Raw genomic sequence first — 26,462 nt, 5'->3', positions numbered from 1 at the left:
AATTGGGTTTTCAACTTCAGAGATATGATGATCTACAGACTTGAAAATATCTTTCATAAAGATGTATATGGGTCAGATTTGGGTTATATTTTTCATGTTTAGATGGCCTTTGTCGGGGAGTGGAGCATCACATCATTGGATTAGGAGGAGCTCTTTTTAATTCCCATGATTTCATTGTAAGTAATTATATGCAGCATCGGAAAGGGTAATTTAATATTTATTAATGAACATAAGGGAAAACATTGAATAAAGTACATAAAAACATTGTATCTGCTTTCAGAAAAAAAATTTTAAAGATACTGTCATTTTAGTTTTTTAGTAATAAACCTGAATTCCAACAGTAGGATTTCCAAGTCCAGGTACAGTAGCTGAAATAGAAAGACCTAACTCCTTGTAACAAGATCTTGCTGGAACATTTGGCCTGTCTTGTTTGTGCTTAGAGGTGGTTCCCTTGCTTTTGAAATAGAAAAAGTACCACTGCAAACTTAAAAGAGAAAGGACATTGAAATTAGGAAGAAATATTAAAGTTTGAGGAAATTTTCTATTTCTTCTTCACAGCATTATACACACTTACACAAACTTCTTCCTGTTGGTAAATCCAGAGCAGCAGGCATCAGTCTTAAAAAGAGTGCTATTTTTGCCTTTCACAACTGGAATATTTAGTCTTCGAGTACTGACGGTATTATGCAGTTCGGCTGTGTCCAGAATGCTGAAACATTGCAATACATAAATATGGTAAAAGATGAGAATAGCCCCCATTGACAGCAACTGCATGTAGTTTTGTGTCTTCCCTCTTTCTCTACATGATGTCTGGTTGATGTATGTTTGTACATGTAGAAACAGTCTATCCTTTTTATTGGTGACTACTGTTCATCTCATGCCTATGCTACCCTTGCTTTCCAATAGATATTCAACTGTTGTTGGGCATTTGGGTCATTGTCAGGTTTGGCATTTTGAATGAAACTGCAAGGAGCACTTGTTTACACAGCTTTATATTTTCATCTCTTTGGGATGGAATTGCCAGGAGTCACAGAGTAGGAACATCTGAAATCTACAATACAGTAGCAAAACATTTTCTAAAGTAATTGTCCTATTTTCCAGCCCCAGTGACATTGTATGAATGTTCTGGGAGCTCCACAGCCTCACCAGTAATTGATGTTGTCTGTCATTTAAGTCATACAGTTGGCTTTGTAGTATGTCTCAATGTGATCTCTTTGATGAATAGTGAAGTTGAACAATTTTTTATTTAGTTTTTGACCATTCATTGAACCTTTTTTTTTTTCCTGTAGAGTATCTCAAGTGTTTTGCCTATTACTTACTGGATTGCCAATTCTTTTGTCAGATAAATGTATTACAAATGTTCTTGGTTTGGTTGTCTTTTATATTAATGATGATTTTGAGGAGCAGAAGTTTTTTATTATGATTAAAAATGAATTTCTAAAATTATTCCTTTATGGGTAATGCTGCTTGTGTGTTAAGAAACCTTTGAGTATCCCAATATCATGAAGATCTTATCTTGTTTCATTCTTGAGTTGATTAGGTTGTTTAGGTTTATAGCCCATTTCGAATTAATTTGTATGTGGAAGGTGACATAGAAGTCAACTGGTTTGGATTTTTTCATATGTGGATATCCACTTAATCCAGTATCATTTGCTGAAATTACTGCTCTTTCCCCATTGAATGGCCTTGTTACATCTATTGAAAAGCAATTTAACTATATAGATGTGAGTCCATTGACATAATCTTTTCTGTTCTAATAATGTATTTGCCTATGCTTAGGCCCAAACAACACTGTCATCATAACTGTGGCTTTATAGTAATTATAGAAATCAGAGTGGGTCTTCCAAATTTGTTCATTATTTTCAAAATTGCTGTTGTCCCATCTGATAATACTTATGAAATACTTTCTATAATATTTCTTGCAATGCAAATCTATAAGTGAATACTTTCTTGTTTTTTTTAATCTGAAAGTTAATTTTACTCCTTTTTGAGGGAAATTTTTTTGTAAAACAAAATCTTAGGTTGATATTTTTTTAATTTCTCACTGCTTTAAAGATCTCATTTCATTATCTTCTTGTCTATTCTGTTTCTGATGAGAAGTTGGCTAACATTCCTGTCATGGTTCCCTGTATGTAATGTGTTGTACTTCTGTGGCTGCTTTCAAGACTTTTTCTTTTGTCTTTCATTTTTGGCGGTTTGCCTATGATTTGTGTAGTTCTGATTTCCTTTGTATTTATTATGCTTGTGTTTTGCTGTTTTTGTTAAGCTTGTAAATTGGCGCCTTTTTTTTGACCAAAATAGATTTTGTTGATGTTATTTCTTCAACTTTTGTCTGGTTTGACCATTATCCCTGCTTTATTGTCTCTCCTCTCATTATGGACTCCAAATTGCATGTGTTAGACCAGGTGATTCTGTATTACAAGTACCTGAGCCTCTGTTCATTTTTGAAATTTTTTTATTGTGTGCTTTAGATTAATAATTTCTATGAATCTGTTTTCATGTTCACTTACCCATTTTTCTGCCATCCCTAATCTGTTAAGCCTATTCAGAAAATTTTTATTTAAAATAGTTTGCTTTTCAGGTCTAGAATTTCCATTTGTTTATCTCTTATGGTTTCCATTTCCCTGCTGAGACTCCCTATCTGTTCCCTCATCAAGACTATTTATCCTTTAAGTTATTAAACATATTTCAATAGGTACTTAAAAACTTCATGTCTACTAATTACAACATCTGGGGCATCTCAGGGTCTCTTTCTATTGACTACTTTTTTAAAAAAAATGAGCAGGGCTCACATTCACCTGCTTATTTGCATGTCTAATAAATTTTGATGTTATGTTGGACATTAAGAATGATACAGCATTCAGATTTGGGAGCATTTGTCTTCCTTTAAAAAGGGTAGGGTTTGTTCTGTCAGTCAGTTAATTACTGATGGCTGTTCTTAATCTTGTTGAGGTTTTATTTTGGCCTTTCTTAGGGCTGGTCTAGAATACTCTATGACATGGTTCTTATTAGAAAATTATGGCCTTTTTGCATGTCTTGGTCAAATTCTTAAGATGTCTGCACTCTGGTCTCTCTACTCTCCAGGTGTGTGTGACCTCTGCTGTCTTCATTTTACTTCCAGCTCTTATCAGATGCTCTCTTCTTCATTTCACCTTGTCTCACCTTGCACATGTACAGTCCAGCCCTTGACCAAGGTTGTGCAAAAATCCCCCAGAGATTTCTGGCGTCCCCTTCTCTGTAGCTCTATTCTCTCTAGTGTCTGTCCTCCGATTTCCAGCTGCTTCATCAGTGCTGGACTGCATCTGTGTCTCCTCAGCACAGCATGACTGCTCTGTTTCTCCTCCCTGTGCTGCTGTCAGGAAATTGACTACAGGCTGACATCTGGGGCTAGTCTAGGTGTACTTAGGGATTACATATCTGTGGTGCCTATTGTCCAGTGTCTACAGTCCCTTCATATATTCAGTCCAGTTTTATAGTTACTACTGGGAAAGGGCACTCTGTCTCAGCCAGAAGCCTAAGTTTGGTAGAAATATTCTCTTGAAAGTTATTCCTAAGATTGTTGGTTCTCAAACTTCAGCATATATTAGATACATCTAAAGGACTTGTTTAAAAATTGTGAGTCCCTGTCCTTTAGAGTGTCTGAGTCAGTGGGTTGAGTTGGGGCCTGCCAATCTGCATTTCTAACATGTGTCCAGGTGATGGTGATGCTGATGGTCAGGGAACCAAACTTGGAGAACCACTAAAGAAGAAAGACGGATCTTGAAAAAAAAGCATTGGACTTTTTCCTAGATACAGTTTTACCTTTTTTTCTTTTTTTGTGGTCCTATGTCTTGCATAACAGACTGATGTTTCATTTAGTTTATTATAATGCCAGCAATCTTGCTGTTTTTATTCAAATTTTGATTTTCAAAAAATTGTGGGTTTTTTTCTGCATTGCAAAGGGATTCCTCACTTAATTAATAGAAACAGAAAATATGTAAGAGAGTAAGTAAGGTTATGAAATTTATTCTTTTTGCGTGCCCAAATAATTTGGTTTGTTCATTCTGATATGAAACTTCTAAAACATAGTGTTTTGTAAGTTTCAGAAATAAGTATGTGATTATTGTTTCAGAAACTGAGTTTTATTTTTTATTCTTGGACCTATATGTATGTGTATAGGTGAATTATGTGTATGTGTATGCGTGTTTTGTAGATAAGACGCAAAACAGTGGTAACCATTTGCTGGATTTCTGGACCTGAGCCATATCTCTTCCTCAGGTTTACTGAAAGTTTCCACTGTCCTTTACAGCTCTCAAGATAGCCATTAATCTGTCTACCTTAGTAGCATATTTCATCCGCTCCTGTGCCTCCATTGTTTCAATGGCTCCATCTCTCCTTGGTTGTCAGGATTTTGAAACTTATTGCTTCCTTTCACTCTAAAATCAATGCATTTCCCGATAGGGTAAGCCTTGTACTTATGTCAAATTGGTGACTCTAGTTGTTGTGTCTGACATGATTTTTCAGAGGCATCCAGTAGAAGAGGTGTCCTCCCGCCAGCATTACAGTATTACTTAGCTGGGGAAATGGATTGGTATTGTCCCTTCAGATTCTGATCAATCTCTAACAGATTTTTTTGTTTACCAACTTCTTTAATTTCTCAGAAAAATTGGTACTACAATAGTCTTTAGTGGTTAGATTAGAATGCCCTTTGATGGCACATTTTAAATTTTGTTTCAGCTGTAATGTATAATTGTTACAATTTCAATCTCAATTTCACAGGCCTGATTTCTAATATTTTGATGCAGACGTAGTGAAATACTAATTACTAAATGCTAATTACTCAACAGGTTCATTTTGATGGCTGGGACCACAAATATGACTACTGGATGGATGCAGACAGCCCTGACATCCACCCAATTGGATGGTGTGACATAACAGGGCATCCCCTGGAAGTACCATATCGTAAGTATTTTATTCTTTGTTGTTGATTTTTAAATACTTAGCCTGAATTCCTACCTTAATGCTGTTCTTTTTCCTGTCATTATAAGTATTTTAAAACTAAATATCAGATAGGTGAATTGACTAATCAGTGCTACAGCTATGCTGTAATTATTCATAATTAAGCCTCAAAAGAGTGTGCTTTATATTTTTAAAAAGTTATAATAATAATTAAGGAATTATTTTGATAATGTTGTCTAGGAGAATCTTTATTTCTACCATTTTAGTTTGGGAAACTTAACCCAGTCCAAATCCATTGAACTTGGGCCATTGATTTTAGCTGACGTGCATTTTGGTTTTTTTTTTTTTTAAACATCCCATCTTAATTAATTTTCTTTTATAGACTATATTTCAAAAAGTTTTAGAAAAAAATAGGTATTTTAAATTTCAGCAATTAAAAAATTAGTTGAAAAAAGTCCTCTGTTATATTGGTATTTTCATTATTTCTTTCTTTCTGGCTACTTAAAGTTAAAGAGGAAATTAACCACTCTAAATTTTAATGAACCTTGAACCAAAATATCTCATTCTTTTGTCTGAAGGATTCTTTCTACCAGATGAGGCTGACATGACTAATAGCTGGTTCCAGACACATGTGCAGGCTCTCCATTCTTTTGTTTGTTTTGTTCCCTCACTGCTTCTGGTGTTTTTCTGTTGGTTTCTTGGGATAACGGCGAGCGTATTATTCTGTTAATGAGGTTATCTTATATTGAGCCAGCCCCATGATGCTAGAACCTCACGTACTAATTGCATCTTTGAAGTAGTTCCTTAACTTATAGGAGTGATAAGAATTCCTGAACTTATAGAAGTGAGAAGCGTTCCTGACTTGCTAACATGACATCTTTACATTGTGCTGGGTGCTTCAAAAACTACAAAGTTAAGAAGGTGCAGGTCCTTACTTAACTTAGAGTGTGTTAGGAAGTGTGGAGTCTGTACATACAGAATGTAAAACCCAGAGACCATGGTCAGTTCTATGTTGGGGGAAAAGTGTTAGGATTTGTGCTGTGTGTGTGTGTGTGTGTGTGTGTGTGTTTTCTGATTCCACTTTTAACTCTCCATGATTTCACATCCCAGTATGTCAGGGAGATGTTTCTCATTTTATGTTAACCTCCCCTTTTTCCCACATGGACGTGCACACATCTATCCCTCACACAGTAACTTTCTCAAGTAGGAATGGTCTCAGTGTAAGTAGGAATGGGTCAGCATTCCAGGGACAGGGACACCCTCTCTTGACTCCACTCCATCTCATCCATTACCTGCTCCCTTGTCAAACTGCTTAACCAGCTTCTCAAACTGAGTGTCTCATAAATATCCCAAAGTCTATGGATCAAACTGAACTCCATCCCAAGCCAAAAATCTTGCTTTTCTACTATAGTTCCTACTTGCTTTCAAAGTTCCTACTTCTTAAGCAGAGTCATCCTGGACTTGCCCCCCCCAACCCTTCCAACACCCCACACCCCATGTACAATCAGTCACCAAGTCTTATTGATCCTCTAACTTAATTTCTCCAAAATCTATCTCTGACCCCTGCCTGCTTCCTCCCAGGTCCATTGCATTTGATCTCTCATCAAAGTTCAGTGACTTGCAGACTGCTAGTTAGTGAGTTGCATACATCCTCCTGAAAAGCCTAAGATCTCAAAATTCAGGTTCTAGAGGCAATATAGTCTATCAGTTAGAAATGTGGAACCTGGAGTCAGAGTGCTTGGATTTGAATCTCAGTTTTACTGCTCACATAGCTGTGTGACTGACTGTCTATGCCTGTTTCCTCATCTAGGAAATGGAGATAATAATATTATGTGTCTATCTCAAAAATGTATAATGATAAATGAGATAAATGCACACAATACTTTAAAAACTACCTAGCCCCAAAGTATGTCCTGAATTGGTGCTGGCTGCTGTCAGGAAATGATATCACAGTCTATAGATTATCATTTTTACATGACATTATGTGATTTATTAAGGATTACAAAACCTGAGATTGTGCTAAAATTAATGTGATTAGAGTTTTCCAAATGTTTTCATTTCTTCCTTCCTTCCTTCCATCCTTCCTTCCTTCCTTCCTCTCTCCCTCCCTCCCTCTATCTCTCCCTCTCTCCCTCCCTACTTTCTCTTACTTTCTTTCTATTCATTTATTTACTTACATTTATTTACATTAATTATAGTTGACACATGTATACATTGTAGTGATTTGACATTTATATACACTACAGAGTGATCATTGTAAGTGTAGTCACCATCTGTCACCATACAAAGTTATTAAAGTATTATTGACTATATTCCCTATGCTGTACTTGATATCCTCATGACCTGTGTTATAACTAGAAATTTGTACCTCTTAATCCTCTTTACTTATTTCACCCACCCCCCCAATCCCTTCCCCCTTAGCAACCATCAGTTTTTTTCTCTGTATTTATGAGTCTGTTTCTGTTTAGTTTTGTTTGTTTAGATTCCACACGTGAGTGCAATTATGTGGTATTTATTTTTTCTCTGACTTATTTAATTCAGCATAATATGTTCTAGGTCCCTGTTGTTGCAAATGGCAAGATTTCAATCTTTTTATGAGTGAGCAATATTCCACTTTATATATATGTGCCACATCTTCTTTATTCATCTGTTAAATGGGCACTTGGGCTGCTTCCATATCTTGACTACTGTACATAATGCTGCAATAAACATAGGAGCACGTATCACTTTTTGAGTTAACGTTTTGTTTTCTTCACATAAATACCTAGAAGTGGAAATGCAGGCTGATATGGTAGTTCTATTTTTAGTTTTTTGAGGAACCTCCATACTTTTTCCATAGTGGCTGCACCAGTTTATGTTCCCACCAGGAGTGCACAAGGACTCCCTTTTCTCTACAACCTCACCGGCACTGGCTATTTCATGTATTCTTGATACTGGCCATTTTGGCTAGTGTGAGATTTATCTCATTGTGGTTTCGATTTGCATTTCCCTGATGACTAGTGATATTAAACATCTTTTCATGTGTCTGTTGGCCATCTGGATGTCTTCTTTGGGAAAATATCTATTGAGGTTTTGTGCCCATTTTTTAATTGGATTTGTTTGGGGGTTTTGGTGTAGGTTGTGTGAATTTTGTTAAATATATTTTGGATATTAACCCCTTATTGGGTGTACTGTTGGCATATATCTTCTCCCATTCAGTAGGTTGTCTTCATTTTGTTGATGGTTTCCCTCCCCATGCAGAAGCTTTTTAGGTAGGTACAATTTCATTTGTTTATTTTTGTTTTGGTTGCCCTTATCTGAGGAGACAAATCCAAAACAATTATTGCTTAAGACCCATGTTTAGCAGTTTATTGCCCATGTTTTCTACAATTTTCATGATTTCGGGTCTTATATTTAGGTCTACATGTATAGTTTTTTTCCCCCTTGTAATTGATTTCTAGTGTTTGGAAAAATGCTTCATATGATTTCAATCTTCTTAAATTTATTGAGACTTGTTTTGTGACCTAACATGTGGTTTATTCTTTTTTTTTAAGTTTTTAAAAATATTTATTTATTTTTTGAGAGAGACAGACAGAGCATGAGAGGGGAGGGCCAGAGAGAGAGAGGGAGACACAGAATCCGAAGCAGGCCCCAAGCTCCAAGCTGTCAGCACAGAGCCTGACGTGGGGTTCGAACCCACCAGCTGTGAGATCATGACCTGAGCTGAAGTCAGAAGCCAAACTGACTGAACCACCCAGGTGCCCCACATGTGGTTTATTCTAGAGAATGTTCCATCTGCAATTGAAAAGATCATACATTCTGCTGTTTGGGGATGGGATGTTCTGAATATATCTATTAGGTCTATGTGATCTACTGTGTTGTTTAGGGCCACTGTTTCCATATTGATTTTCTGTCTGTATGCTATATTCACTGATGTAAATGGGGTATGGAAATTTCCTACTATTATTGTATTATTGTCAATTTCTCCCTTTATGTCTGTTAATATTTGCTTTATATATTTAGGTAATTCTATGTTGGGTGCATACATGTTTACAATTGTTAGACTTTTGTTGGATTTATCCCTTTATTACTATGTGATGCGCTATTTGTCTATTGTCATGATCTTTATTTTAAAGTGTATTTTCTCTGTTATATGACAGGGGGTATTGCTACCCCTGCTTTCTTTTAACTTCCATTTGCGTGGACTATCTTTTTCCATTCCTTCACTTTCAGTCTGTGTTTTTTAGGTCTGAACTAAGTCTCTTATAGGCAGCATATAGATGGGTCATGTGAGTTTTATTGGTCCATTTAGCCACCCTTTGCCTTCTGATTGGGCGTTTAGTCCATTTAAAGTAATTATTGATAGGTATGTACCTACTGCTATTTCAGTAATTGTGTTCTGGTTGTTTTTGTATTTCTTCTCTGTTCCTTTCTTGCTCTTTTCCCTTGTGGTTTGATGATTTTTATTAGTGTTATATTTGGATATTTATTTATTTAGTTAGTTAGTTTTATTTGAGACAGAGAGAGTTGGGAAGAGGGACAGAGGGGGAGAGAGAGAGAAAAAGTGAGAGTGAGAGTGAGAGAGAGAGAGGGAGAGAATCTCAAGCAGGCTTCATGCTCAGCACAGAGCCTGACAAAGGGCTTGATCCCACATCCCTGGGATCATGACCTGAACCAAAATCAAGAGTCAAATGCTCAACTAACTGAGCCACTCAGGAACGTCTTCTCTCTCTCTCTCTCTCTCTCTCTCTCTCTCTCTCACTCTCTCTCTCTCTTTCTGTCTCTCTCTCTTTTGCATGTGTATGTATTATAGGTTTTTGTTTTGTGGTTACCATGAGGTTCATATTATAATACCCTGTGTATACAGAAGTCTATTTTAAGTTGATGATCACTTAAATTTGAACACATTCTACATTTTTACTCCTCGCTGTTATGTTTTGTTTTTGACATATTTTATATCTTTTTATTTTGTATATCCCTCAACTAATTATTGTAGATATAGTTTATTTTACTACTTTCGTCTTTTAACCTCCATGGTATCTTTATAAGTGTTTGATCCATTACCTTTACTATATTTTCTTTTCTCACTGCAAATTTTTCTTTAACAATTTTCTTCTATTTATGACCTTTTATTTTCTGCTTGAATAAGTCCTTTTAAACATTTCTTGTATGGAGCTTTAGTGGGGATGTACTTCTTTAACTTTTGTTTGTTTGGGAAATGCTTTCCCTGTCCTCAATTCTGAATGGTAACCTCACTAGGTAGAGTATTCTTGGTTGTTCGTTTTTCCCTTTCAGTTTAACTATATCCTGCCATTCCCTCTGGCCTGAAAAGTTTCTGCTGAAAAATCAGCTGATAGTCTAATGGGTGTTCTCTTCTATGTAATTAGTTGATCATCTCTTTAATTTTAATTTTTGCCTCTGTAGTTACTATGTGTCTTGGTGTGGGCCTCCTTGGGTTCCTTTGTGCTTCTTGGACCTGGGTGTCTGTTTCCTTCCCCAGGTTAGGGAAGATTTCAGCTATTATTTCTTTTTTTTATAACATTTATTTATTTATTTTTGAGACAGAGAGAGAGAGAGAGAGAGGGAGAGAGAAAGTGCATGAGCACGAGTGGGGAGGGGCAGAGAGAGAGGGAGACAAAATCCCAAGCAGGCTCTGAGCTGTTGACACGGGGCTTAAACTCACAAGCCATGAGACCATGACTTGAGCTGAAATCAAGAGTCGGATGCTCAACCAGTCGAGTCACCCAGACATCCCTCAGCTCTCATTTCCTCAAGTAAGTTTTCCACCCCCTTTTCTCTCTCTTCTCCTTCTGGGACCCCTATAATGTGAACATTAGTTTGTTGTTACAGAGATCCCTTAACTCTTCTTATTTTTTTTAATTCTTTTTTCTTTTAGCTGTTCTGCTTGGGTGATTCCCACTACCCTGTCTTCCAGATTGCTGATCCATTTGGCAGTATCCTCTAATCCGATGTTGATTCCATCTCATGTAATTTTCACTTTAGTTATTGTATTCTTCAGCTCTAATCGATTCGTTTTTATATTTTCTATTTCTTTTTTGAAGTTCTAATTGTATTCATCTACTCTGTTTTCAAGTGTGGGATCTTTATGTCCATGACTTTGAACTCTTTATCAGGTAGATTGCTTATACCTGTTTCATTTAATTCTTTTTTTTTTTTTTTTTGAGATTTTTGTCTTGTTCTTTGACTTGGAACATCTCTCTCTCTCTCTCTCTCTCTCTCTCTGTCTGTCTCCTCATTTCGCCTGCCAATCTGTGTTCATTTCTCTATATTAGGTAGGTCAGTATGTCTCCCAGTCTTAAAAAAGTGGCTGTATATAGAAGGTGTCCTGTAGGGCTCAGAAGCACAATCCTCTCTGCTCACCAGAACCAGGTTCCCAGGGTGTCGCCTTTGTGGGCTGCATGTGTCTTCTCTTGCGTCTGGGCTGTGACTGTTGTAGATACATACCCCCATCCCGTGAGGGTGGGAGCCATTTTGAGGTGCATCAGTCCAGGCTGTGACTGCTCACCAGGTGCATCAAGGCTGGAGCTGCTGTAGGGGGACACCTCTGCATTTCCTGGTTTGATTCTGGTTCTGGTGTACCCTTTTCTGGGAGTTGCTTTTATTTTTTAAATTTTTAAAAATTTTATATCAATGTTACTTCTTTTCAGTTTATTTATTTTGAGAGAGAGAGAGCCAGAGCATGCTAGTAGGGGAAGGGCAGAGAGAGAGAGACAATCCCAAGCAGGCTTCACGCTGTTGGCGGAGAGCCCAACACGTAGTTCGATCCCATAAACTGTGAGATCATGACCTGAGCTGAAATCAAGAGTCAAAAACCCAGCTGACTGAGCCACCCAGGAGCCCCCTGGGAGTTTCTTTTGGTGATGCTGGTCCCAGCTAAGGCCACCTGCTGGGTGCAGTGGGGGCAGGAACCACTTTGGGGGAGTGGGGGAGTGCCAAACCCAGTTGAGGCTGCCTGCCAATGTGGCAGAGGGGGAGCTGGTTTGGAGGGGCATGTTGGGCAGAGCAGACCTGCAGAGGATCACCAGGACAGGATGACTAGTGTTGGCAGGGTTGATGGACAGCATCAGAAATGGCACTTGCCAGCTCTCAGTCACCATGGTAGAAGGAGGGTAAGAAAAATGGTGCCCCCCTGTGCTTCTTTTCCTCCAGAAAGTTCCTACAGATCCCTGCCCCTCTGGCAAATGTCCTAGACTGAGTCAGTAAGTCTCCATTATGATGGAGATTATGGTTCAGGTGCTTCTTAAAGGGCTGCCTCTATGCTGTGTCTCAGACTGAGTGTGCTTGTGCGCCTGCCCTTTAGAGTAGAGTCTTGGTTTCCTAGAGTTCTCTGGCTTTCCTAGAGTTAAGCCTTGTTGATTTGCAAAGCCAGACATTATGGGGGCTCTTCGTCCTGGTGTGGGTCCTCAGGACAGGGGGTGCCTGATGGGGACTTGAACCTTTTGCTCCTCAGGGAGGATCTCTGTGTTTTTCATATTCTTCCTGCTTGTGGGCTGTTGTGCTGGGAGTGTGGATCATGACTGGACCACTTCGTTGCTCCTCTCACCTCTCTTGATGTGGCTTTTAAAAAATACCTTCAGTTATCAAAATTTCTTAAGTTTGACTTCCCTGTTTTTTTGGCAATATTACAAGATTCCCGTTTTCTGTATTCATTTTTAAGGTGATTGGAATCCCTATAATTTGGGAGAATTGGCTACCTCCAGTTGGCCAGGATATTCATTTACTGCTGTGCTTGCTTTTTTGTTATAAATTGTTTGGATAAATCATTATTAATTGTAATTGTAACATCCCCCAACATACACACAATGCTACTCCAAAATGTATTCTTTTATTTATTTATTTATCAATCACTGAATTATTTTTTCCCCACTGGAAAGTAGAAACGAATGTTTTGGTCAAGATATCTAACAAAACAAAGTGTGAAGGTCTGTTGACAGTTGCAACAGCTTCATGATTATCTTTGCTGATGTCTTTCCTGTGATTGTCTGTATAAAACTCAAATCTGACCTCATTATCTCCATTCTTTTTTTGTTGAACTATAGTTGACATGGGTTTCCATTCTTAAAGCTCTCCCTTGGCATCCAGTATCTGACAGGCTCCTTTCTTTGCACATACACAAGGTGCTTCACAATCTGTGCTTTACTCGCTGCCATACCTTACTCTTCCCAAAGCAGAATTATTTCATTTATCCCAAACAGAATTACTCCTAACACCTTGACCATTGGCCTTATAAGATTTTGAAGCCAATACAGCACCTTTCTATACATTCCTCCATATATTAACTTTCTTTACAGAAAAGTCACTCCCTCAGCTGGTGTCAAATTCCTGGGTGGTAAGGAGCGGGTAGGAACACTTGCTCTACAGTAGGAATTACGTGTAGCATCCTATTCTGATGTCTTTTATGGATCGTGTTTGCATAATCAACCAAATCAAATCAGTTTTTATTGCTGAGTGCTATATTAAGTCGAAGAGTTGATCTTATTTACTCATATAATTCAAACTAAAGTTCTAATGTCCAGGATCTTTGAAAATCAGATCAAAGTAATTGTGTCTACATAGATCTATAAAACCACACACAGCGTTTTCTCATATACGAGCAGATGAAGTCCCTTACCAACATTAATTTGCAAGTATTTTAAGGTATTTTCAGATATTTTAACTTTCATATATTTTTTACACTCTTTTGTTTTACTTTTGTTATATTTATGTGACTCAACAATTGCCTCAGTACTTTATTGTATATGATACAATAGATTTATAGATCAAACATTGCAAAGAATACTAAAAATTTAAGGTTTGGAAAAAAATCTTAGAGGTCATCTTATGTATTCTACCATTTTATGGAGGAAGTACCCAACTTGAACTTTATCTATTTTATTGATATAGTCTAGTGAAATTTTACAAAAAGCATCACACAGGTTGCCTGGTAGTGGTATTCTGTGAAAATAAGAACAATTAAAAGAAAATATGAGGAAGACACCTTTTAAATCCATGTTCTCATCTATATTTTGTTATGAATATTTTTCCCTTGGTTCTTTTTCCCTTGACTCAGTATTATAATGCTTTGGAAACAGAGGAAGAAAAAAAATATATATATATAAATATATATATATATAAATATATATATATATATAAAATATATATATAAATATATATATAAAATATATATAAATATATATATAAAATATATATATAAATATATATAAAATATATATATAATATATATACATAAATATATATATAATATATATATAAAATATATATATAAAATATATATAAATATATATATATAAAATATATATATATATATAAATATATATATATATATATAATGAATTTTTTCTTCCATGAGCTTCCCATTTATGTTTGAGGGAGCTGTAGTTTGCAAATATATGAAATAGAATAAAATCTTATAGCTGCTGATGAATGAGTGAAAACTAAATGTACATTGCTATGTTTCTAAATGTGTTTTTAAAGAGAGAGCAGAATGACACAGGGCTAGTCCAGCCAGGCCTCTAAGAATGGTGTTGACCTGGGCCCAGAAGAACACAGAGCATCTGGACCAGTGGAGGGAAAGTGGTGGCCCCTTTAGAGATGGAAATGGCACAAGCATAAGTAAAATTAGAATCTGTTGGCTCTAGTACAAATTTTATTCGATTTATTAAAATTTTGTTTTTCTACGTGAGTGGTAGTTACTTTAGTTCGTTTCCATTTTTTCTAGTTACTTTAGTTCATTTCTATTTTTCTAATGCCATTTAATTCATATATTTATACTCATTGCAGACATTGAACCAAGGTATAATGCATGTTATATAGCCCAAGCTTCTGCAAAAATGTACAGTGTATTTTTGCAAAGACCATAATATTCAATAATTCATAGCATTCAGTCTCTGAGGCCTAATGTAAGTTATTGAAAAGGTTAACTGTGAAAAGCCACTTGAGAATGAAAAGTTCAGAGTTCCCATTCAGAGCACCAGTTTGTATGGCTGGGTGCGGATTTCCTCCTACCCACCACACCCAGCTCAGCTGCAGTTCACCCAGTGTTCCACCGTCAGATGGAACTCTCCTTTTCTCATGCCATTAAGGCATGATTTGTCTGTTTTATCTTATGCATAGTCTTTCATGGTGGACTTTTTCTACCCTTAGAATCAAAATTAAATACCTAAGATAAAGCACTAAGGTGTCAAGAGCTTTCTGTTGTGCTTTGCATTCCCTGAATGTCTTTGAAAAGGTTTAAAAACACCAGAACCAAAAAACCATGCCTACCTCGGTCTTCTACAGAATTGCCTTTTGACAATCTTTTCAGTCAGATCATTTGGAAACTGTAATCCCAGTCACATTTGATGCTAAATTTCTTTTAATAGATCTCATTTCTTTTATTATATTGTGAATTAGCTACCTAGACTACCTACCCCATTGGGCAATGGGATTTCCAATAGTTCTTGCTTTGGAAATTCACCAAATTTGAGAAGTAAGATGATGGACTTCGGAGCTAGAAAAATCTTGGATTTAAATTTTCATTCTACTCTGGCTGACTCTGTGTCTCCGAGCAAGTTACTTTGCCTCTGCAAAGACTTGCAGGCTTGCGTGTTTAAATACCTATTTATTTATTTATTTATTTATTTATTTATTTTTAATTTTTGAGAAAGGCAGAGAGAGTGCGAGCAGGGAAGGAGCAGAGAGAAGAGGGGGAGAATCTGCGCTGTCAGTGCAGACCCTAACATGGGGCTTGAACTCATGAAACTGTGAGACCATGACCTGACCGGAAACCAAAAGTCGGATGCTTAACCGACTGAGGATTGAGCCACCTTGTGATTAAGTACCTTAATGGCTGCTTTCAGTTGTCTGGCTCATACTGGCCTTTCAGTAAAATAGTAGGGCTGGGGTGAAGAGTGCAGGCACATTTGCTTCCCATGCCATTTCTCTTCATTGATCTAGAAAATTGGAAGTTGACTTTATTTCCTAAAACTTAAACAACCAGTGTGGTTTTCTTCTAGGTAATTGTTATAATTATACTATCCATAAAGGGGTTGCTGATCTCTGAGTGAATATTGACTAATGTTTAGGATAGTTTGAAACATTTAGAATTACTGATTTAGATTTAAGATTAGCCCTCCCTATAAGCCCCATTAAACTGAACTAAAGAACTTTGCTGTTCCTTAAAATAAAAATTTGAATACATTGCAATTCTGCACCTAATTCTGATGTGTCACTTTTTTCCTGACACCAGGCAATTTTTCAACACTGGCTGGGTGTCCTGCAATTCAACTCCATTCTGACAGTGCTTACCTAGAGAAAGCATCAGGCTCCACAGGGTAAGGGCTCAGTCCTACAAGATTGCTCCAACCCCCAACTTCAGATGCCAGTCATAAGTCCAGGTCATCACCTGTGCTTCTAGCTATATATAGATCAGAGGTTCCAATGACCCACTGCTTGGGTTCAATTAATTTGCTAGAGTGTCTCCCAGAACTCAGAAAAACATTTTACTTATTAGATGATCTGTTTATTATAAAAGAATGTAATTCAGGAATAGAAGCCAGATGGAAGAGATGCATAGGGCAAAGGACACAGAGCTTCCGTGCTCTCTCCAGACTAGACACTCTCCACAAGTCTCCATATGTCTCCCAGCCCAGTGGCTGGTAAGGTTCAGAGGAACCTTATCCTTTGGTTTTTAATAGAGGCTTCATTCCATAGGCACAATTGATTAGATCATTGGCCATTGGTGTTGAACTCAATTTTCCAGCCCTCCCCATCTCCAGGAGTGGGAGGGAAAGTTCCAGCCCTGTAATCACTGGTTGGCTCCACTGGCAGTCAGCCTCCAGCCTTAGGTGCTTTCCCAAACTCGCATCATTAGCATAACAAAAGACCTCTATTGCTCTCTTGGCAGGCAATTGCAAGGGTTTTAGGAGCTCTGTGCCAAGACTAGGAGGAAGACTAGGTATATATTTCTTATTGTAAATCACAATATCACAGTCCTAAACATACCACAGTGAAATGAAAGTATTCTTACTGAGTTGTTCACTAGCTTTGTCGTTGTCAAACCAAATGGATATAAACCGGCGCTCACCTGAGCCTTCTCTGTGAAACACAGTTTTCCCTTCTTTTATCCCTGATTTAGCAATGGTATTTTTTCACATCTCCTTCTACCTCTCTTCTTAGTCTACACTCTCAGCTTCTTGCCTCTGGGTAGGGTCTATATTCCTTGTGCCTAGTGCTTATCTGCTAGCATTTGGGCAGAAGGTGGGTGACCTTCTCTCCCAAATTTCATGTGACATCCCCAGGGAGATGAATCGTCTCCACCCCTGCCATCCTACGCTATCTTTACTTACCCCTCGAATGCCCCAGGGGCCCCTAGCAGGGATTTCCACTCTTGTCTTTGCTCAAGGGGCTCTGGCCCTCACCATATCTGCAGCACACCAGCCTTACTGCCACTGCTGCCTCTGTTGTCCCCTTGGATTGGAACTTTGTGCTGCCACATGCTCCCTGGGCTTGTTCAGGTATCCCCTCCCAGAGATGACTTCTCTGCCCAAGCTGTCCACGGACAACAACTCTGCCATTCTCTAACTCCTCAGATGTCTTTGTGTTTTGGATGCCACATGTCACAGGCCAGCGTAATACAATATGCTTATTTGTTTCTGTTGTCACCCCTTCTCCATTACTAGAATACCTCTTCCATGGTGGCAGGGACCCGTGCCCCTGTTGGTCTTCCATTGCACAGTCTATACCACCTCCAAAGAGTAATGCAGACTTGGAGCTGAAGACATAGGCCTGAATGAATGAATGAATGAATGAGCAAGTGAATGGATGGCTTCCCTTTTAGCCTACAAGATCCCGTGGAGCAGGGTTTTTGTGTTATTCACCTTTGCTCCTTGGAATGTGCGCACTCTTGCAGGTGGTAAATGCAAGCCAGAAAATGCTTGTAGAAGAGTCCAGGATGTGATGAGCCAGTTGGTGGCGCTGTCTCCTGCCCCACGCCCCACGTGCTCCTTCCTACCATGGGCTGGGATGATTCAGCCTGTGTCCTCCCTGCAGGGTGGGCCCTTGGTGAATATTTGTCCAATTTGCTTGGTGTTTGCCTCACTTTGTACATTTTATAAACGTAATCCTCCTGTACTTAGTTCCCCCTTCCTGCTCCTTCAGCCCTTGTTGTAAACACTGTTTTAGAAATCGGAGCTCGACAGAATAAAATATCTGATTGCGTGGAAATGCTTTGCTAATGTTTTAAAGGAGGAATAAAAATAATAACATAAAAATATGACTGGCTCCAATGCCTCTAATACGGTAGATCTAGTGGAGAACAGAGAACCTTTTTTTTAAATAAATTAGATTTGGATGTGCCACCTGATAACTATAGACTTTTCTCGCCAGGGTACGTATGAAGTTGTTTGTTTGTTTGTTTTTTCTGAAATGACAACCGCCATGCAGAGACAAGTGCTGGTGGGAGTGTGGAGTGACAGGGCCGGCCACTCAGCCCCCCAGGGTGAGGACCCTCGATGCTGGTGCCATCCTGTCGGACACAGTTGGCTTCACCATTTGTGCCCACAAACTTGAGGGGAACAGAGCTGCTCTCTCAGGGTGGATATAAAAATAAGTAGATGCAAGAGAGGATTTGATCCATATGCTCAGGAAGCCCAAGCAAACCTCAGAAAAGTGCTTTATCCTTAGGAGTTACCAGAGATGTGACTGTACAACATGAACCTGACAATACTCACCGCTCGTCGTGCCCCAGCCTACCACGTGCAGGTGTGGATGCAGTGGTTTGCAGCACCTGTTCCAGACAGAAGTGGGTGTCTGGTCCTAATCACGATGCACTTTCTGACTTGCCTGAACCCTACAATATATTCCCTTATGATTGTATCAGTCTCCCCACCCCCTCCCCCTCACTTAGACAGGAAGGTGTTCACCCCAGCCTCGGACGGGCCTGTGGAGCTGCTGAGTCTGGGTTTCCAGAAAGGGGCACCTCCTCTGTTTTGCAGCATCAGCGGTGTTGCATGAAGCGTGATGGCTTCGAAGAGGGTGGCAAAAAGTAAAACTAGATTACACTGCCGTGCAGTGCAGTCTCATACATGGAGGGTCTGCAGTAACTGCACATCATTGGTGGTAATCGACAGCCCACAGGGTGTGCAGCTGCGTCCAGGGAAGAGGATGAGCCCTACTTGTCCATAAGGAGCAATCCTGATTGGACCTGGGAGGAATTTGCCAGGTTAGTGCCTCAAGAGACTTCCCCAAGTCATGTGATCCCAACTGTTTGCTCCAGTCCCAAATCTCTCTCTCTCTCTCTCTCTCTCTCTCTCTCTCTCTCTCTTTTAAGTTTTTATTTATTTATTTTTGAGAGAGAGCATGAGCAGGGGAGGGGCAGAGGTAGAGGGAGAGAGAATCCCAAGCAGCCTCTACACTGTCAACGTGGAGCCGGATGTGGGGCTCAGACTCACAAACTGCGAGATCATGATCTGAGCTGAAACCACGAGTGGGACACTTAACCAACTGAGACACCCAGGCGCCCCCTTCCCCCCAAATCTCTCTTTATGTGGCTTTGTCTTGAGGCCAGGCTCTTGCTCACCTAGACCCTGTGCCTCCTTACTGAGGCATAGGAGAACTTCTGGGTCTCTTGTGTGTCCCACACAAGTTGTGTCAACACAGAAGTATGGCCTCGGGCTTATCAAGGTCCAGGTTGAAAATGGCAGTGGCAGCTTTGTCCCAGGTGTCTGGGCTGCTGGGGCAGTCGGGCACATAGCTGGGGCAGTCCATGTCAAGGGGCACCCACAGTGAGGATGACTCACCTCATGTGTGGAAGGCCCTCACCTCCTTCTAGCACTCCCCAGTGTGGGAGTGTGTGTGCTGAATGTCTTCCTGAAATCACATCATGCAGAGCACGAAAAACCAGAGTTCATCCCTACCCCTATCTCCTCATCAAGTCCACGTCCTTTCCCTGGGGAGATGGTAATCATACTCTATTCCTAACTGTCATGTGAATCCACTTCCAACTGGCTATGAAGATGCATAAAGAGAACCTGGACCACTACCCACTGGGGTCCACAGCACTCGTGTGGATCATGACTCTGCACGTGGACCGGAAAAGTATATAGGACCTTAAGCTCACCTTCCTTACTCGTATCAAATGATGACCAGTATACTGATTTCCATCCCTTTGCTTATGGCAGGAGATGGCTTAAATAAATAACTTAGATTCGTCCATGAAAAAGAAAAGCAGAGGTATGGCCTTGGGCTCATTAACTTGGCCACTGGCCACTGCTATGTCATTACCTTCTGCCATGTGGGATCTTTTCCTAAAGATGTGCAGCTACCCCCTAGTGTACCAAAGGAAGCAAATAGCTGACTAGCTCCCTATTCATAAACAAATGCCCACCCCAGTGCTAGTCTAACGAGGGGGGAATGTGAACAGAAGAGGAAATGCAAGAAGAAGGAATGTGAGTACACACACCTCTGACTTAGTCTTCCTTTCACCTCTCGTCTCCTCCATGCACTCCTTTCTTTCGATTTCTTTTTTTAAATGTTTATTTATTTTTGAGAAAGAGAGAGAGCATGCATGCATGCGTACAAGGAGGGGAGGGGCAGAGCCAGGGGGACAGGATCTGAAGTGGGTTGTACTCTGACAGCAGAGAGCCAAACGCGGGGCTTGAACCCACGAACTGTGAGAAGATGACCTAAGCTGAAGTTGGACGCTTAACCAATTTAGCCACCCAGGCACCCCATTTCTTTAAATTTCTTAAACACAAATTATTTACACCCCAGGACCTTTGCATATGCTCTTGTCTCTGTCCAGAATGGTCTATCTGCTCTTCTAATAGATGACACTTTCATACTCTTTAGAATTCATCTCTAATAGTCCCTTCTGAGAAAGGCCTTGCCTGGCCACATAACCTAAAGAACAACCACCACTTCCATTTCACCACTTCCTTTTCTCCATAGTGCATTTCATAATATGCAGTCATTTTAAGGATCTGTTTCCTTGTGTTTTGTCAGTAGTCCCCATGACACTGTAAGCTTATAGGTGGAAGGATGAAGAGTGTTGTATCTGCCAGTATTTCTTATTTATCTGTTTATTTCTCTAAGAGTTGGTTAATCACTTATGCCAAAGCATCTCTAGAGGCCACCTTGGGCTCTCACCTGCCACCTTTATGGAGGGAATTCTTGAGTAGTAGCTGTGGAATTAGTCCAGTCCGGCCTAGTAGCAGAAAGATAGGCTGAAACACTCCCACTGCTAACAAAGAGAACTTCCACGAGTAGGAAGTTGACAGGCAGAAAAAGAAGATTTCCTAGCTGGCTTCCATGTCTGAATAATTTTGTCATTGTTCTTTCTTTAGCTTCTGTTTGATTTATATTTGGAAGTAATTATGATGCTTGATTACCAAATAAATTAAACATAGCATTATTATGAAGTTAAATTGCACATTAATAGCATAGTATTACAAACAGTAGTAATAGTATCTATAACCTTTATTATTATTTGTATTAAAGACCTTGTGAACATTGCTAATTTATTTAACTGTTAAGCATAAACAAGCATAATAGAACATAACTCGAGAAGGAATATAGCTCATTTTCCCATTTGGTTCATTACTCAGCTGATGTATAAATATAACAGAATGACTTGTAAATATACCAAATGTCCTGGCACGTGGTTTATCCTGGTAAGTGAGAAAAAAATAATGAAATCTGCAGTAAGAACTGAATGATTAATGAAGCCCCTTTGATGAACATTTGGGACCCTGTGGAACTAGAAAAGTTTTTTTTTTTTTTTTCTGTTGGAGATGGAAAGTCACATAGATTATTAAATAAGACTTAGTGCGGTTCTAGTCCTGATCTGGAATAATCAATCTGATGATGGATAGATGTCATTCTGAGGAAAAAAAAAAAAAAAGATTAATTTAGCCAGGTAGCAGCACATTTTCAATTTCCTTCTTTTCTAAAGATAATTTTATAAGGAGTCTTTAGTACTTGTTCTTCCAAAATCCAGCAAGCAAGTAATCAGCAGTTTTAAGAGTCCCTAAGTACTCATTGACTTAATAGACAATTACAGCATATTGTGTTTAAAAAAAGTTAGCTATTTTAGAAGTCCCTAATTACAGATTTACATGATAGACTTATCAAGGAAAAATAATACATTTCAAAATGTACTTACAGTCTTAATGATATTATCTGTTTTAAATGTTCCTTGTTGAAGTGCTTATCCTGTGTGCTCTACCTTCTGGAGGTGTGAGGGCAGAATTCATTTACTTTGTTCTAAAATTCGATGTTTGGGTGTCTGACGCTAGCTCAGAACAGTTTTGCAGATTATTTTCTCATCATAGCTAAATGACTTCATTTGCTACTGTTCACAGTTACTGAAATGAAATGTGACAGGGTGGTCTTAGTTATCCTATTACAGTCACTGGGAGATTGTATCTCATCAAGACACTGCTCTGTTCCAAGTTACTGGCACTTAATGCAAATGCATACTAACTTCTAAAAGTCATGGCATACCTCAGGTGGTTTGACAATAAAGCAAAACATATTCTCACCCTGTCCCAGTGTTTGGGTCCTATCTGGCCATAGATCTGTGGATGTCAACACATAGATGTCCAGTGGAGACCCTGTGTTGGGCAGCAGACCTTTCAGGATTTCTCAGCAAGAGTTTTAACCCTATCCAGAAGACTTCAATGTCCTCCAAGGAGAGGGAAAGGGACGAGATGCAGTTGTTGCAACCCTACCTCTACATTGCCCTACAGGTCCAGACAATGGAAACCTTGAGTGATCAACAGATTGCCTAAGAATATTGCTTGAGGAAGGGCTTACCATCTTAGAGGGTAGTGTTGGAGTTGTCACTGAACAAAGAATTTTTTTTTTTGGCATTCTCGACTGTATTAAGCTCTGTGCCAGAGTCAGAAGGTCCTGTAGGACATGGTTTAGCACTGGTGACCACGGTGGGTGGTGCAGCTGGGAAAGGGAGATGGCCCATGAACAGGCACCCTGGGGGGGCTCAGGGCAGGTCACACAGGAGGTGTTACAGGATCTCTCTGCTGCCACAGGCACCTGATTCAGTGTGAAAAGAGTGGAATTCTGCCTCCCAAGATGCTAGTCACACCAAGGTCATTTTTAAACTTGGGGATCAGAATGGGGATGGGGAGTATGTGAGGGCAACTCCGGGTGTTGCTTTACAGACAAGCTTAGTGGTGTTAGCATCTTGGAGATGTTTTGTTCACTTGTCTTTCATGGTGTTAGAAAGATTGAAAAAAGGGGCGCCTGGGTGGCTCAGTTGGTTAAGCGTCCTACTTTGGCTCATGATTTCGGGATTTGTGAGTTCAAGCCCTGCGTCGGGCTCTGTGCTGACAGCTCAGAGCCTGGAGCCTGCTTCGGATTCTGTGTCTCCCTCTCTCTCTGCACCTCCCCTGCTTGTGCTCTGTCGCTCTTTCAAAATTAAATAAACATTAAAAAGAAAGAAAGATTGAAATATATCTGTCCACTGGATATATCCTTAAATGACCCATTGGAATTAAAATAGAATGAAATATTTTTAAATGTAAAATAAACAATATAGTTTTGCAGTATGAAAGAAGCTGCATAGAGATTCTGGTTTGTTTTTTGATTTCACTCTGCATTCCAAGCAACCAAGAATCACAAAGTGGAAATGTACACAAAGCTAAACTTCAGTGCATAATGCAAATGACAGACGTAAAGAACTGAAAATTCCATAACATATTTGGAAACTAAGAGCCTTTAGCTTATATTTTACTTTTCATATATGCTTTGGTACTCATTCAAACCAGAGAGTAAAAATCAGAATATTTTTTCGTTGCAAAGAAATACATTTTAACTAAATGCATATGAATACTGTAATTATAAGAGATGTCAGAATACCCTCCACGGATCTTTGGGCTAAAAACTCTTTACGCTAGTGCATCCAGAAGTGCTGACCCTGGATCTTTCCTTGCATGACCCGCTCATGGAAGGATTGACGTGCATAGGAGCCCCTCATTGTAGGAACTGCAGACACAAAGTCAGAGCCGCTTTGACTGGCCAGTAGCCTATCCCTATCATATTTGACATGACCACTGGCCTGTCTTCTGCTACATTTCACCTGCCCTAGAGCATTCTTTAGAATGCTGCTAATTTTTCTTGCATCATTCCTTCACAGAAATTTTCTATGTGGAATGTTATTTCTATAATCACCAAATGGTTGAAAGCCAATAAGGGTGAGGACACGGCTGCTGAGAGTGTATCACTTTGCTTCTGGGTTACTGACCCTCTCTCCTTTCAAGACATTATTCTCCTTGAATACTGCTACACTCTTTTTATTGCTGCTCTACTTGACTATTTTTCTGAACATTAAAGCCTTTATGTCCTAAGGAATTGCAGAAGAGAGTAAAAGAAATGGCTGTGGAAGTTTATATTCTTTAATGTGGAGTTTGTGGGTTTTCTTAACAATGACAAGAACATCCTCCATCATTTTCTTTGAAGTCATCAGTCTCTTCTTCATATCAGTGGATCTGTTTTGTAATGGAAGTCATTAGGAGCCGACTCTTTTTATGTAACACCTCCAAACAAATCTTATACAATGCCAGGCAGTCAGGGAAAACTCAGCACTACAGTGGAGTCTCACATCTGATTCTAGGGTTAGCTTCTAAATTCAGCAAGTAAGGCAAACAGTGTAGTTAGTCACAATTACTGAGAAGTGGGTCTCGCTAAGCCCAGCACAGTGCATCTCTGAACTAGACAGTTGGCATGTACTGAGCATAAGGCAAAATGATTGGCATGAGTTCAGGGTCATGCTGTATGAAGACCAAACAGCATTTAAAAATACCTGGACCACTGCCAGCTCAGGAAAGTGCTCCCACTGTGAGGAGCACATGAGGACCGGTGGAGTGGTGGTCTTTGATTCCCTGTGCATGCTCGTTCCCACGGCCATTGCTGAGTAGCATGGCGGGATCACCCAGACTTCATTCTGTTTACTTCAGATATTTGACTAACATGTGCATGGCTACCCTAACTGTCTCTTAAAGCTAGGAGTAGTTGATTTTAAAAGTTCACATATATAAACCTGTACAAGTTTTGAGTACAGCAGTTGCCTATTAGCATAGCAGAGTGAATAGAGCACAGGTATGCAAGTTAAGAAGCTTGAGTTCTTGTCCTAACTGGCATAATATGATTTATGATCCGGCACAAGTGATTTGACCTCCCAGACCGTCATTTCCTAATTTGCAAATATAAGAATGGTCTAGGTCAGGGGTTCCCAACCCAATGGGGAACACCTAAATAAGATTCAAAAGCTTACCCCTGGAATTCAGATTCTGTGGGACCTGGAACTTTATATATCCCAATATCTCTGAGTCCTTTCCAGCTTCGAATGCCATTAATGGGACCTCTCTCCTCACGACTCCCAAGCTTTCCTTATCCTGCTGTGTCCATCATCTCTGGTCCATATACCAGAACTTGTGGAACCTGGTATATTCCTGTCCTGCTGCTTTGGAGTGCACTGAAGAGGCAGGTACCATGGACACTTGCAGTCATAGCCAATTAGCATTTCATGGTGGGGCCGTATAATGGGAGCTTTCTGTCCTTCTCTGAATGGAGCATTTTTATTTCTATGATGAAAGTGGACGTTGTTATTTGCTGTTTTGTTCAGGCAGCACCCAGGAGATGTAGCCTATTGCACGGAGCTCCCTCTGGGAAGCGCTGACACGCAGCAAGTGCTCATCCTTCTCCCTCAAGCCTATAATCCAAACTAGTTCAAAGCCACCGGTGGATAAACTAGTGCACAGGTCTTGGAGGGAAGGTGAGCTCCTCCTTCCATTTCATGCAGGCATCTATTATAGCCATCAGCATTGAGAATTTCCTTCCCACTAGAAACGTGGCAATCCTGCCAAGACCGTACACAAGTTACTCAGTGTGGGAATGTCATTCATTGTAGAATTAGGTTTAGGGCAGAAGCCACAGGGAGAAGTGTACCTGTTAATTATATACATATAAACACGCTTTCCAAAGAACTCTCAACATTTTTTATTAAGAGCAGTTAAAAGCTTATGGGTAATGGAAATTCTTAACGTGGCCGAGCTAGGTCAAGGCTAATTTGAGGAGTGATTATGAATGCCAAAGTTCTGCTTTCAATGTAAGGTGCAGGTTATTGGAACGAGGCTGTCGTCACCCCACTTTGGAATCTGGAGTTACAGAGTATGTTTAATTCTTCTCAATATTTTTTCCTCTTGGTAAAAGGGGAGAAGGCAGCTCAAGGATTGGAAAGCTCAAAAACAAATCACGATATACAGTTTTTGACACTTCTTATCTCCCTTCACATGAATAAGAAAAGTCCTAGGAATAAGGAAGGCATAGTTACCGCCCTTTTGGATTCTATTTAGTATCATGTTGCAGGAGGTAAAGTAGAGAGGGAGGAGGAGAAGCTGGGAGGGGTTCCAGCATTTCATGTCTAATAGGTGGGAGTAATTCATTTACATAAAGCAAGTACCAAACTAGTCATTTTTTTAAAAAGCTGATTTCATATAAAAGACAAACCAGGGGAGATTCAGGACAAA

At 39.5% G+C, this 26,462-nt stretch overlaps 1 protein-coding gene and 1 pseudogene across 3 annotated transcripts in view; both read left to right on the top strand.

Moving 5' to 3' along the window:
* Positions 1–26,462, top strand: part of L3MBTL4 (L3MBTL histone methyl-lysine binding protein 4) — a 450,611-nt gene that overhangs the window by 250,141 nt on the left and 174,008 nt on the right. For all 3 annotated transcript variants that reach the window (XM_058692660.1, XM_058692661.1, XM_058692662.1), the window contains exon 13: positions 4,827–4,941. In XM_058692660.1, coding sequence (XP_058548643.1) covers positions 4,827–4,941 — 115 coding nt within the window. The remainder of the gene's footprint in view (positions 1–4,826; positions 4,942–26,462) is intronic.
* Positions 19,308–20,419, top strand: LOC131490365 (cytochrome c oxidase subunit 6A1, mitochondrial-like; annotated as a pseudogene).

The sequence above is a fragment of the Neofelis nebulosa genome, chromosome 11 (genome assembly GCF_028018385.1).
Source record: "Neofelis nebulosa isolate mNeoNeb1 chromosome 11, mNeoNeb1.pri, whole genome shotgun sequence".
NCBI classification, from domain to species: domain Eukaryota; kingdom Metazoa; phylum Chordata; class Mammalia; order Carnivora; family Felidae; genus Neofelis; species Neofelis nebulosa.
This window is presented reverse-complemented; position numbering and strand designations above follow the sequence as displayed.